Here is a 14,886-nt window from a genome sequence, read left to right as displayed (position 1 = left end):
TGGATAAATCTCGATGGAAAAATAGTTGTAAATGGGTAGATATATCTAGATAGGTCTAAATAGCCCTAGATAGAACGAGAAGGATCTAGATATCCCTATATAAATAGATCAATATAAAGTTGATAGATAAATCAATAGATCTAGAAGGATAGATCTAGATGGGTGGATAAATCTAGATGGATACGTAGTTCTAAATAGGTGGATATAACTAGATAGGTCGAAATAGCTCTAGATGGATGCTAGATCGAGATAGATCGAGAGAGCCCTGTTTGAATAGATCAATATAAAAATTGATAGATGTATCAATAGATCTAGAAAGATAGATGGATTAATGGATCTAGATGGATAGATATATCTAGATAAATCAAGACGGAATGGTGTATCTAGATAGCTCTAAATAGATAGGTGTAGATGACTAGATCTAGACAAAGCCAGATAGCTACTGTACATTTAGGGATCTGTATTTGATCCACTTTCTTCATTATTTAAAAACAAAATTATAGATTGCAGCCCTCGGAACGGCCGAGTATCGATACCAGCTTTTCTGAAGGTATCGATAGTCGCAACGGTCATCTGATGCCAGTTTAGCTGACTTTTTGTGGCCATCGAACAAACGGTATCCTGGATTGAAAAGAATGTCGGGATTTAAAAAGATTAGTCATTTTTGGGATGGGAAATGACTTTTAATGTTCAAATGGTAAGCGGTATCAGTGATCAGTTGAGATTTGAACATGCTTTTATTGTGAAAAATGTGTTTTGGAACGCATCCTAATATGATGGTATAAAGAGCGCCATAGTGACACTGTTCAAGAATTAAGATTCAGATTCAGATTCAGATTCAGATCTACTTTATTGTCATTCTAGTACACGTGTATACAGAACGAAATGTCGATGCATCTGACCCCCACAGTTTCCTTGAATGTACAGATATAAATAAAGTCGTATTGTAATTGGCTACGTATAGTATTTTACCATAGTGCCGATAGTGCAAGAAGAGTAGCTAACCAGATGTGCAAAATGGGCAGTCAGGTTAACAAGTCAGGTACACAGTAACATTAACACTGTAACAACAACGCTGTAATTACCATAGTGCAGAGAGCAATGTGCAATGAGTGGCAAGCTATAAAAACTGCCAGTAGAGCAAAAAGTCAGATTAGCAGCCGCTTAGATTTAAGTTAACTATATGTTAGATTGACCATTTAACAGTCTAATGGCCAGTGGGACTAGACTATTGCGGAGCCTGGTGGTCCTGCACCGCACACTGCAGAACCTCTTCCCAGAGGCTAGCAGTGTGAACAGTCCATGATGGGGGTGAGAGGGGTCCCCGGTAATGTTCTTAGCATGGGATAGGCAGCGCTTCTGGCCAATGTCCTGAATGGAGGGAAGTGTAGTCCCAATTATTTTCTCTGCTGTCCTCGTTACCCTCCTCACACTACCCCAGTCGGTAGCGCTGCAGCCTCCACACCACACAGAGATACAGCTGGTCAGGATACTCTCTATGGTGCCCCTGTAGAATGTGATGAGGGAGGGTGGGGGCAGGTGGGCTCTCCTCATCCTCCGCAGGAAGTACAGGCGCTGCTGTGCCCTCTTAACCAGTGATGCAGTGTTCACGGACCAGGTGAGTTTGTTTGTAATGTGCACCCCTAGGAACTTGATACTGCTGACAAATTAAGAACTGTTAGCATAGAGCTAGCGACCTGCTACGATAACATAGAGACGGATTCAAACAAGAGGACGGAAAAAAAAAGGGTTTTATTTTTGCTTTTGGAAAGTAGGTCACAATGCAAACGTACGACGATCGGATCTATAAGGACAAACAATCGTAAAAACGGCAGATGATGGGAAGAAGGCGCCGCCTACACAGATTTGAGTTGTGTGTGAGTTTCGTAGGTGTGTCTTGGGCAAACACAGCCTGGTGGCGCCCATCCCTTTCCAGGACAACACAGCTTCAAATAGAAACACCCAAAAAAGGCGGGACTAAGAAAAGACCGTCTGTGATTGGCTAGTCACAGTCTCCATTTCAACACGGCCAGAAACTAAAACCGGCCAGTTATTTATGTGTCATTTATGTTATTTATGAGCATTTCATTCGTTATGATTATTATAAACATTTTTAAAAAATGAAAAAAAAGTCAAACATAAACCATTTTTGACATCATGAAATAATCATAATCATTTGTATTTGATCATAATCTGTTCCGGGACAGTTCTTAGAGAATTGAATTGTTCAATTTCTGAAACAATTTCTCGTTCAAATGATGATTATTATCCTATAATATAGTTGTGTATTTTTTTTTTTTTACTTTACTGTATTTTTTTCCGTTAATAGCTAACATACATGAAACATGCCTTTTCAAGTCGATTTTTTTTCTCTTTTTATGAATTCCTTGAATATAAAAATGATGATAATAAAATAATATTACAATGAACTAGTCACACTCCTGTTTATTCCTTTGTAAGCTAGGTTTAGTTTTAAAAAGCTAGCCTGTTTTTTTGAATTGTAGTGTTTTTTTCATTTATTTATTGCCAACTTGTTGTTTTTTTTTTTGCATGCTTATGTTTATTTGAATTTATATTAATATTGCAAGTCTAGTCCGCTGTTTGAACAAAAATATGTATATGCACCAGAAATAAAAGAAATCCAATATTTAAAAAAAACTGACACATTTTATATAATAGTCAAGTCAAGTCATGTTTATTTGTTTGGCCCTGAATCACAAAGAGTCTCAAAGGGCTGCACAGATCAAAGATACAGTTGAGTATCGTCTGCGTAGCAATGTAAACTGATATTATACTTGCGAATAATATCACCTCATGGAAGCATGTCAATGCTGAAAAGAAGGGGGCCAAGTACTGAACCCTGCGGAACACCACAGGTAACATTCAAAGTCTCAGATGTCATTTCACCATATTTATCACAGTGCGTCCTATCTGATAGGTAGGATCTGAACCGTGAGAGGACAGTTCCTGAGAGACCAATCCATTTTTCCAACCGTTCTAGTAAGATATTATGGTCCAGGTTTGACACAGGTTTATAATTAGATAAGCTTTCTAGATCATGGTTATCGGCATCAGTCTCTAGTAGCATAGCACAAGTTATCGCTTATCTGTATCGGTCTCCAGTAGCATAGCGCGAGCAACCTGGTACGATAATATAGTGACGAAACAAGAGTATGGCAGAAAAAATAATTCTAGAATTTTTCTAGAATTCAGTTGGTATTAGCCATCGCTTATCTGTATCGGTCCCCAGAAGCAAGATTTAATATCAGTTATTGGTATCAGTCTCCAATAGCATAGCATGAGCAACCTGGTAAGATAATGAAGTGACGGAACAAGAGTACGGCAGAAAAAATAATTCTGGAATTTTTCTAGAATTCAGTTGGTATAAGTTATCGCTTATCTGTATCGGTCTCCAGAATCAAGATTTAATATCAGCTATCAGTATCAGTCTACAGTAGCAAAGCGCGAGCAACCTGGTACGATAATATAGTGACAGATTCAAACAAGAGTACGGCAGAAAAAATAATTCTAGAATTTTTCTAGAATTAAGTTGCTGTAAGTTATCGCTTATCCGTATCGGTCTCCAATCGGTATCGACGGGAAAAAACAGTTATTGCGCAGTCCTGTATTTCAGTATGATCGTAGAACCGAAAAATGGAAAAATAGCCGTTTGTTTTTCCCACACGCGGTCTTTATCATCAGCATCGATCCCCGTTATCGTTTTTTTTGTATTCTCTCCTGGCCGAAAGCATCCACGCAGAAGAAGAACAAACACAATTAGGGCCGCATCATTTGCACTCTTGTTTTTTTCCAGCGCGTATTCTTCTCCGGCCCGGGGATTTTTGCATTTTTGCCATTCCTTTCGGTCCCGAGACGGATTTCCGCCCCGAAAAAAGCAAAAGCCGGACTTTGCTCGCGTCCCGGACAACTTTGTCGGGGAGAATCCGTGGCCGGAGGCGAAGGGACGCGGACCGGGATGCCGCCCCACGCAGGTAGGAAATGCCTTTGACCGGGAATCGGAATAACCCTTATGGACTACATTGGAAAAGGAAGACTTTTGTGATTCCGAGACTCTCTTTGTCGAGAAATGGGGAAAAAAAATCCATTCGCAATCGCATGAAATGATATCAAATCATTGAAAAAAAGAACAATCGTTTTTCATGAAAGATAAAAATATACCGGTCGAATTATAGTATAAATCAAATTCTAAATCTAAAAATACTGATAAAATTTGAACAAAACTCTCTTGGTCAAGAAAAAAAGACAAACTTATCTTTTTCCAAAAAAATTAAATAAAGCACTTTGTCTAGAAATTCAAACAAAAAGTCAAATTAAAAGTATATATATATATATGTATATATATATTTACAAATATTTTTCTTATATATCTAGAGAGAGAGATTAAATGAATGTATACAGCCATTATCCATCCATTATCGGCACCGCTTATCCTCAGTAGGGTCACGGGGGTGCTGGAGCACATCATGTATACTTTGTCCATCAATGATCGATGTTGTTGTTTGTGCTATGCCGAAATAAAAAGCCACAAACAAAAATAACATTTTCTCCCTCAACTCATTCAAATAAAATAAAAAAAATACAAAGAAAGATAGAAAGCTACTTTCTTCATCCGGGTAGGGAAATTCCCACTTCCAGCAGTATCCTTGTGTTGAAAAATAAAATAATAAAATAAAAAAAAATAGAATACAGAAATACCCAATATAACGTATTGATATAGAGTATTTAAATAGTACTACATAAAATACACACTGTCATAAAAATAGGGTAATATGCAAATGTGGGGGTGGGGTTTAATGTGGGCTTTTACTCTCCCGGGTGGAGTTAAAGAGCCTCATGGCATGAGGAAGTAAAAATCTCCTCAGTCTGTCTGTGGAACAAGGCTGAAAGAATATGAAAACAAAACCCTCCTAAGAATGCTAAGAAATTTGAATACTTAAATCAAATATGTAATATGCAAAATTGATAATAATATAGAAACAAAACGAAAATAAATACAATGTAATTTTTTTTAAATAATGCAAATAAGTGGTTATTTAGGTATTTGGTTAACTTGCAAATATATGATTATTTATTTGTGATATAATTTGCAAGCCTTGCTATTATCCTAGCTATTTTTAAATATAATTATCATTTTTTTACATTTACCGATATAATTGATCTTTTTTGTATTAAGTTGCATTTATTTATTTATTTATTTTGTTTTAAATTATTATTTTTTGGTGAATCCTCTTATGCGATTGATATAGATCCATAGATACAGGTTGCGTCCCAAAAAAGACCCAAGATATCAAAATTCACAAAGTAAGTGTCAGGACCAGAACTGAAACAGGACCCAATTGCGTGACGTTTCTCACAAGTTTTATTAAAGGAAAGAGAAAGGGTTGCTCCCATGATCCGGTGTTCGCTAGGCGCGGGAAGCAAGTCGCTCTCGTACTCAGATTGTGATCAGAAAACGGAAGTGGATCTTCCGTAACGAGCAAACGGAAAACAGGTCGATAGCCGGGACAGGAGAGCAAAAACGTGGTCAGAAACGGGTCGTAAGCCAGGGTGGGAGAGCAGACGTGGTCGGGATCAAAACAGGTTGTAGCCGGAGACAAACGGGAGCAAGAACGGGACAGGCGGGACTCAGGGGTCGAAAACAGCTTGCCTTGAAAAACAAAGGTTCGCAGATGGACTGACCACAGGGGATTGACAGGACTGGGTTGAAATACTGACAGGGAGCCAATCAGAACCCGCGGCAGTTGCTTGGTAGGTAGGGTCAGGCTAAGGTTACCTATGTTCCGGCCAGGCTTTGATTCCTGGCCTTAAGCGGAATTGTCCGCCCGGAGAAACCAAATGCGGAGAACTTGAGTATTTTGGACGCTTTCTTGCTTCTTTCAGACCAGCGTCCGTGAGGATGCTCGGGAAGGAGCAGTTGCTCTACGTGGGCCTGGAGCTGACCATCGCCGGGCTGGCGGTGGTGGGCAACGTTCTGGTGTGCTGGGCCGTTTTCCTCAACTCCAACCTGCAGAACATCACCAACCTGTTTGTGGTTTCCCTGGCAGCCGCCGACATTGCCGTGGGCCTGCTCGCCATCCCCTTCGCCGTCACCATCAGGTCAGACTCTTTAGGACGGGCTTTCTTCAAGGAAAACCGAACGTGAAGGTCGTCTTAAACATTCGAACTCTAGTTTTGTAGTCCATCATTTACGCGACAGGGTCTAGTAGGGTTGCGGGTGGATGCGGAAAATCAGAGGTGGTACCAATCCTTCAGGGCGAGCAGGAGAGAGGAAGACTCCGAGCACAATTGCCTCGTCGAGACTGGTCGGCAGAGCGTGGGAGACCAACTCGCCCTTCATGTAGTCTGCCATCTAGGACTCTTGTTTTAAAGTTTTAAAACTTTTTTTTTTAAAGGGACAGTGTGTCATTTGAATGTCATTCCACACAATCTTTGTGTGAATGACGTCCTTTTCTGATGAAAGCCTGCAGTTTATGCCAGCAGTCAAACGTTTCCTTCGTTTCTGACGTCTCGAGTTCTTTTTTCAGTATCCAAATCATAAGAAACTTTTCTAGATCTTCGTTTATTGCTCTCCTCCAGCCTGATGAAACATCTGTTGCCAGAGTCACAAACCGCAGGTTCTGATTGGCTCCCTGTCACTATTTGGACCCAGTCCTGTCCGTCCCCTGTTGTCAGTCCGTCTGCGGACCTCAGTGAATACTAGGCAAGCCTTTTTCAACCCTGACTCCCACCTGTCCCGTTTTTGCTCCCGTCTGACCCCGACTACGACTTGTTTTTCTCCTGACCATGTCTGTTCTCCCGTCCCAGCTGACGACCTCTTTTTGTCCCCGACCACGTCTACTCTCCCGTTCTGGCTTACGACTCGTTTCTGACCCTGACCACGCCTTGCTCTCCCAGTCCTGGCTACCGACCCGTTTTTCCGTCCTTGACACCGCCATCGCTCGCTACGGAAGATCCACTTCCGTGTTCGGATCCCAGTCCGAATGCGAGAGTGACTTGCTTCCCGGGTCCAGCGAACACTTCTTCTTTCTTTCAATAAAACTTGTGGTAAACGTCACGCAATTGGGTCCTGTTTCCGTTCTGGTCCTGACACTTCTTTTGTGAGGACCTATGGCTGGAAATTAAATGCTGTACTGTACTGTTACAAAAGCTACAAACAATGCGCAATGGCGGGAATAAAAACGAGCCCTGGTGGCTGCAACCAATAAATTAACGGACTAAACCATTTGGCAATTGGATGCAGGGGGGTTGCAAGGGTCTCACTTAGCTGCTAAAGCTAGCAGGACGCTTTTACAACCTTTTAGCAATACACTCAATGACTTCAGAAAATGGAAAACTGATCGTATAACTCAGAAGACTTGAGTGGGACTCTGATATCAGATACAGAGACGTTGGTCATGGGTTCAAATCTGTGTGGAGTTTGCATGTTCTCCTCGCGCTTTCGTGGGATTCCTCCGGACAGTCCAGTTTCCGAAGACCTGCAAGTCAGGTTAATTGGCCGGTCCAAGTTGTCCCTGAACGGTTGTATGTCTCTGTGATTGGCTGGCAAGCAGTTGAGGGTGTCCCCTGCCCACTGCCCGAAGATAGCTGGGATGGGCTCCAGCACCCCCGTGACGCTACTGAGGATAAGCGGTGCAGATAGTGGAAGGATGGATATATATGATAATACAAATTTCATGTTTGTTTCTTTTTGTTTTGTTTTTGGACACCAGCACGGGTTTTTGCGCCGACTTCCACGGTTGCCTCTTCATCGCCTGTTTCGTGCTGGTCCTCACTCAAAGTTCCATCTTCAGCCTGTTGGCCATCGCCGTCGACCGATACATCGCCATCAAGAACCCGCTCAGGTAAGAACCATTGCTTGTAACTTTGAATACAAGTTCATACCATACTGCTGTCACGGTCTTGTTCCACGGGCGGACTGAGGAGATAATTTCTTCCTCATGCCATGAGGCTCTTTAACTCCACCCGGGAGAGTAAAAGCCCAACTTAAACCCAACCCTCACATTCGCGTAGTACCCCATTTTTATGACGGTGTGTATTTTGCGTAGCACTATTTAAATACTCTATATCAACACGTTATATTGGGTATTTTTGTATTCTATGTCTTTATTTTATTATTTTATTTTTCAACACAAGGATACTGCTGGAAGTGTGAATTTCCCTACGGGGATGAAAGAAGTATCTATCTATTTAGACATCTATCTGTCTCTATCGAACTATCTAGACATCTATCTATCTATCTAGACATCTATCTATCCATCTATCTATCTATCTAGACATCTATCTATCTAGACATCTATCTATCTATCTAGACATCTATCTCAACATCTATCTATCTAGACATCTATCTAGACATCTATCTAGACATCTATCTATCCATCTAGATATATATCTAGACACCTATCTATCTATCTAGACATCTATCTAGGCATCTCTCTATCTAGACATATATCTATCTATCTAGACATCCAACTTGACACCTATCTATCTAGACATCTATCTAGACATCTATCTAGACATCTAGACATCTATCTATCTAGACATCTATCTAGACATCTATTTATCCAACTCGACATCTATCTCGACATCTATCTAGACATCTAGACATCATTCTATCTATCTAGACATCTATCTAGACATCCATCTATCTAGACATCTGTCTGTCTGTTTGTCTATTTAGACATCTATCCATCTATCTATCTATCTAGACATCTATCTCAACATATAACTATCTAGACATCTATCTAGACATCTATCTAGACATCTAGACATCTATCTATCTAGACATCTATCTAGACATCTATTTATCCATCTCGACATCTATCTCGACATCTATCTAGACATCTAGACATCATTCTATCTATCTAGACATCTATCTAGACATCCATCTATCTAGACATCTGTCTGTCTGTTTGTCTATTTAGACATCTATCCATCTATCTATCTATCTAGACATCTATCTCAACATATAACTATCTAGACATCTATCTAGACATCTATCTATCCATCTATATATATATATAGACACCTATCTATCTATCTAGACATCTTTCTAGGCATCTCTCTATCTAGACATATATCTATCTATCTAGACATCTATCTCGACATCTATCTATCTAGACATCTATCTAGACATCTAGACATCTATCTACCTATGTAGACATCTATCTAGACTTCTTTCTAGACATCTAGACATCTATCTATCCATCTCGACATCTATCTAGACATCTATCTATCTATCTAAATAAATGGAGAAACAAATACACATGTATACAGTGTTGGTCGCATCACTGAAAACCAACCCATTAGTTACAGTTCTTGTTACATCATTCGAAAAGTCTTTCAGTTGTGCTGCCCTCCTCAGGACACTCTCGATTATTGACAACAAAAATGATCTAGTTAGAAATGACTTTATACTGTATAAGTAAATCTGGTTAATAATAGCCACAGAATAGAAGAAAAGTATTCACCAATATGAGGAAGCAGTGAAGCTGTTATCATTTCTGGTGGACCCAAATGCAAGGGAGCAAAAGTTGAGGATGCGGTGCTTGAAAAAAGGATGATATTTGATAACAAAGCACAGGAACTCTCATGGTTACCGATGTGAATCACCTGTGCCTCGGTCTCTGATTGGCTCCCTGTCCCTATTTAAACCCACTCCTATCTGTCCCCTGTTGTCAGTCCGTCTGCGAACCTCAGTGTATACTAGGCGAGCCTTTTTCGATCTTGACTCCCGCTTGTCCTGTTTTTGCTCCTGTCTGTGACCCGTTTTGATCCCGACCACGTCTGCTCTCCCGTCCCGACTTACGAACCATTTTTGATCCCGACCACGTCTGCTCTCCCGTCCCGGCTAACGACCCGTTTCTGACCCCGACCACATTTTTGCTCTCTTGTCCCAGCTATCGACCTGTTTTTCTGTCCTTGACACTGCCATCACTCGCTACGGAAGAACCACTTCATTGTTCGGATCACAAACCGAGTACGAGAGCCACTTGCTTCCTGCGCCAAGCAAACGCCGGATTGTGGGCACAGCCCTTCCTCTTTCCTTTCATAAAACTTGTGAGAAACGTAACGCTATTGGGTCCTGTTTCCGTTCTGGTCCTGACAGGAACAAAGAAACAATCATGCAAATGGTCAAAAACAACAATAAAACTACAACAACAAAAAAAACTCACAAATCAGGATAACACTGAAAACAGTGTCCAAAATGTCCTTAAGAAAGTTTAGAGTAAATAGGGGAAGGTGTGTGGTGATTTGACAAACCTGTCCCAATTTCAAAAATGTTCTTCATGTTCCTCTAAAACGAAACGGTAACGAAAAAACAGTCAATAGCTAAGTGTCGAAAAATCCTCCGACAAGAGCGTACTCGTGACTCGTGTCATGGAAACGTTTTGTGTTTGGAGATCGTGCTACGTTGCATTCTTACGCTAGCTTAATCCGCGGCAGGTGACTCATTTGCAGTTGCATAATCGCCTGCTTTTCACGACCAGGGTTACTTTCAAAATGGAATCCAATATACAGTTAGGAATGACCTGATGAAAAACTGAATCAATAACGTCGTCCGAATACCATTATATTGCAGTAGTGTAACTTGATTCATTTTATGCTAATAAAAGACCAAATAAACATAATATAAATAAAAGTACTACATTTCGTGTCATGATTACTGATGTGGCTCAGCTGTGCCGGCTCATTCGGCGCCAACCGCCGCGGGTTCTGATTGGCTCCCTGTCACTATTTGAACCCGGTCCTGTCAATTCCCTTTTGTCAGTCCGTCTGCGAACCTCAGTGAATACTAGGCAAGCCTTTTTCGACCCTGACTCCCACCTGTCCCGTCTTTGCTCCCATCTGTCTCCAGCTACGACCTGTTTTGCTCCGACTCAGCTAATAAAACATTCTCACAATATAACAATTCAGTGATCGTTTTGTGATTTTGAACACCGATTATCTGCAAAATACAAAAAGAAGACAATCATATCTCCTAAATGTGCTTGAATGTAACACGAGTGCTGCCCTCACAAAACTGCAGGCTCACGCCAATTCAACAAGATGATGACAGGACCAGGACAGAATCAGGACCCGATTGCGTAACGTTTACCACAAGTTTTATTGAAAGAAAGCAAAAGGGTTGCACCCACGATCCGATGCTCGCTGGACGCGGGAGGCAAGTTGCTTTCACACTCGGATTGTGATCCGAGCATGGAAGTGGATCTTCCGTAGCGACCGATGGCGGTGTCAGGGACTAAAAACATTTCGGTAGCCGGGATAGGGAGAGCAAAAACGTGGTCGGGTCGGAAACGCGTCACAAGCCAGGAGAGGAGAGTAGACTTGGTCGAGGACAAAAAAGAGGTCGAAAGTTGGGACTGGAGAGTAGACGTGGTCAGGATCAGAAATGGGTCGAAGCTGGGGGACAGACGGGAGCAAAAAACAGGCGGGAGTCAGGGTCAAAAAAGGCTTGCCTTATCTAAACAGAGGTTCGCAGATGGATGGACAACAGGGGACAGACAGGACTGGGTTTAAATAGGGACAGGGAGCCAATCAGAACCCACAGCGGTTGGCGAAAATGAGCGGGCACAAGTGATTCACATCGCTAATCATGACAGATGAGTGCTACATTGAAGGAGAAGTAAAATACAGACAAAAGACAAAAGGTTTTTAAGTGCAACACAGTGTATGAGTTGGCCTTCTGTACAATCTGCGCAACAGTGATTGAAATGATGAGACCATTTGTCTATCGGGGCATTAAGTGTATGTGAATATACTTTTGAATACAATCGGAATCCTGTAAAGTAGATAGATGGATAGATATATACTTTATTCATCCCCGTAGGGAAATTCACACTCCCAGCAGTATCATTTTGTTGTTTATTAACGAATTAACAGGATGGCCTCAGGGTGCTGTGTTGTAGTTTAGCCACAGCGGAGTGGATGACGTCACACGCTAGGCCAAAAGTTGGACGTCCCTGCGGCCGATGGAAATCTTTGTGCCCAGGGTTACACCGCCTCGTGTTCACGAAGATAGCGAGTCCGCCTCCTCTCCGTAATCCTTATCTTCACTAAATGTACCTGTAATTCCATGACATTTTTTTTTCTGTAAGAGTAACAGAACACGGTTTTATAGTTTTTGTATCCTAATTCTCTTACATGTATTCCGTTACCCCTCAACCCTGTTCACGACAAAACCTCATCCAATTCAAGTCTGATTGATTTATGAATCTTTATTTTTTGGTACAGGTACAACAGCCTGGTGACGGGTCGGAGAGCGAAGGGCATCATCGCCTTGTGCTGGCTTCTCTCGGTAGGCATCGGCCTCACGCCCATGCTGGGCTGGAATAAAGGTGAGTTCAGAAGTCAAACGCGTTCAGAGAGAGGAAGGTGTTATGTCGACTCTCACGCTAAGCAGGAATGTTTGTATCGATTCCCTTCTTTATTTATTCAGTCATTAGGACACTCAGTCGCAGGTTCACAGGTTTTCCCGCATGTCCCTTCTCTGACTGACTCAGACCACAAAGTTAGTCAATAAGAGTTCAAAACTTTACCCCCAACCCGACCACGAACATAAAACTCTAAACTCAAACTCTAATTTTAACACCTAACACTAACTCTAAAGCCCATACCCAACCCTAACGCCTAACCCTACTCTCAACCCTAACCCTTACCCCTAACTGTAACCCCTAACAGTAAACTCTAACCCCAAACCCTGACCATACACCTAAACCCAAATCCTAAACCCTAACACCCAACAATAACCGATAGCCCTACCCTAACCCCTAACTCTGGCCCTAACAACCTAACTCTACAACTAACATAAACCCCTAACTCTAAACTCAAATGCTAACACCTCTTAACACCTAACAGTAACTCTAACCCTAATCATAACCAGACACGTAAACCCAAACTTTTAACCCCCAAAACCCAACCACTAACCAGTAGCTCTACCATTAATACCAAACACTAACTCCAACCCCAAGCCGAACACCTAACCCTACCTCATACATCAACCCCACACCTCTATCCCTTAACCCAAACCCCTAAACACCAAACCCCAAATCTAACCCAAACCCTGATCCCTAACCTAACACCTAAATCCTGACCCAAAAACACCTAACCCCTAACTTCTATCCTGACCCTAACCCATAACCCTAGCCCTAACTCCACCCCTAACCCTAACACCTAACCCCACCTTATACATAAACCCCATACCTCTATCCCTTAACCCAAACCCTTAAACATCAAACACCAAATCTAACCCAAACCCTAACCCCTAACCTGGCAGGGGAGATAGTAAGAGTCCCGGCTCCTAGGTTTTTGAACTGCATGTCTGGACGGCTATGAAAATCTAGATGTGTCGGCATGTGACGGAATTCGCATCGGCCCGGTATTGCAGTACTTCCGGGAACGGTGCATTCGCAATGATCGCAGCAAGGCTTTAGGGCTAGGACCTTAGCTTGGCCTTTTGGCTGAGAGTAAGTGTCCCGGCTCCTAGGCTATGTAGCGTATTATGAACTGACCGATAACGGATAATGGATAATGAATAAAGAAGACAGAACAATAACCCTTAAAAAATCCCCCCCCCTAACCCCTAACCTGACAGCTAAACCCTGACTCTAAAACACCTATCCCCTAACTGCTATCCTGACCCTAACCCCTAACCCCCTAACCCTAACCCTATCCCTAACACTAACCACAAACCCCTACCCTTAACTCCCACACCTAAACCCTAACCCTACACTCTAACCCTAAGCCTGACTCCTGAACGTAACCCCGAACACTAAACTCGTGGACTGGTGAGCTTTTTCAGACTGGTCCGAGGTCTCCTCAGGTTTTGTTGTCGAGAACTGTTGCATTCTACGAGTTGACCACTAGATGCCGGTCAGAAACCCAACAAACGGTTGTCTTCCTATCGGTCCAGGCTGGAACTCGACAGCCGCCGCCCACAGCAGTTGCCCCGAGGGCCTGACGGAATGTCTTTTCGAGGGCGTGGTCACGCTGGACTACATGATCTACTTCAACTTCTTGGGCTGCGTCCTGCTCCCCCTGCTGGTCATGCTGGTGCTCTACGCCCACATCTTCTTAGCCGCCCGACGCCAACTCCGCCTGACGGGTCCGAAAAAAGTGGGCGTGGCTTGGCCCTCCTCCTCCTTCCGCTCCACGTTACACAAAGAAGTCCACGCCGCCAAGTCTTTATCCATCATCGTGGGCTTGTTCGCCCTCTGCTGGTTGCCCGTGCACGTCATCAACTGCTTCAATTACCTTTGCGACGGATGCCAGCGTCCTCACCTGTGGGTGATGAACGTAGCCATCATGCTATCGCACGCTAACTCGGTGGTCAACCCTTTCATCTACGCCTACCGCATTCGAGAATTCCGACAGACTTTCCGAAAAATTTTGAGGAGGCGTGTCTCCGGGAGGGGGCGTGGCCCGGGCGTACGACTCCCCCCCCGGACGTCTTCGCGAGTCAGTAAAGACGATTCGTCCGGCGGGACGCTCGCTAACAGTTACGTCCTGGAGTCCGGCCATTGGACCTCGGCCTCGGGGGGCTTACCCGATAGCTGCGGAGCTAACGGTTGCTTGGCAACCGGTCACGTGGACGAGAGACAGACCCAAAGCTGTATTTCTTTCATCAACGTTCACGCCCGAACGAAGGACTTGCCCGAAGTCTCGTGATTGTCCGATAGCGGGTTCCCGGGGTCATGTGACATTTCCGGCGCCCGCCATATTGGATTACATGCCTGTTATGTTTTGTAAGACAGCGGTGTTCGACTGATTTTAGCTCAGGGGCTACATGGTAGATAATAGATCTTACGGGAGCCGGAATAATAGAGCAAAGAGAAATAAAAAAAAAGAGAGAGGGAGAGAGAAAAAAAA

General features: G+C 42.9%; 1 protein-coding gene across 1 annotated transcript; it reads left to right on the top strand.

Moving 5' to 3' along the window:
- The first annotated feature begins 3,943 nt into the window (after positions 1 to 3,943).
- On the top strand, positions 3,944 to 14,685 carry adora2ab (adenosine A2a receptor b). The gene is made up of 5 exons (XM_088319975.1): positions 3,944 to 3,992; positions 5,902 to 6,117; positions 7,731 to 7,862; positions 12,253 to 12,356; positions 13,931 to 14,685. Exons 2-5 carry the CDS (start codon positions 5,918 to 5,920, stop codon positions 14,683 to 14,685), a joined length of 1,191 nt encoding a protein of 396 aa, XP_088176101.1. The 5' UTR covers positions 3,944 to 3,992; positions 5,902 to 5,917.
- Positions 14,686 to 14,886: the final 201 nt, after the last annotated feature.

This window comes from Urocampus carinirostris, chromosome 16 (genome assembly GCF_059441175.1).
Source record: "Urocampus carinirostris isolate Australia breed hairy pipefish chromosome 16, RoL_Ucar_1.0, whole genome shotgun sequence".
NCBI lineage: Eukaryota > Metazoa > Chordata > Actinopteri > Syngnathiformes > Syngnathidae > Urocampus > Urocampus carinirostris.
The sequence above is the reverse complement of the archived record's forward strand: the minus strand, read 5'-3'. Positions and strand labels throughout refer to the sequence as shown.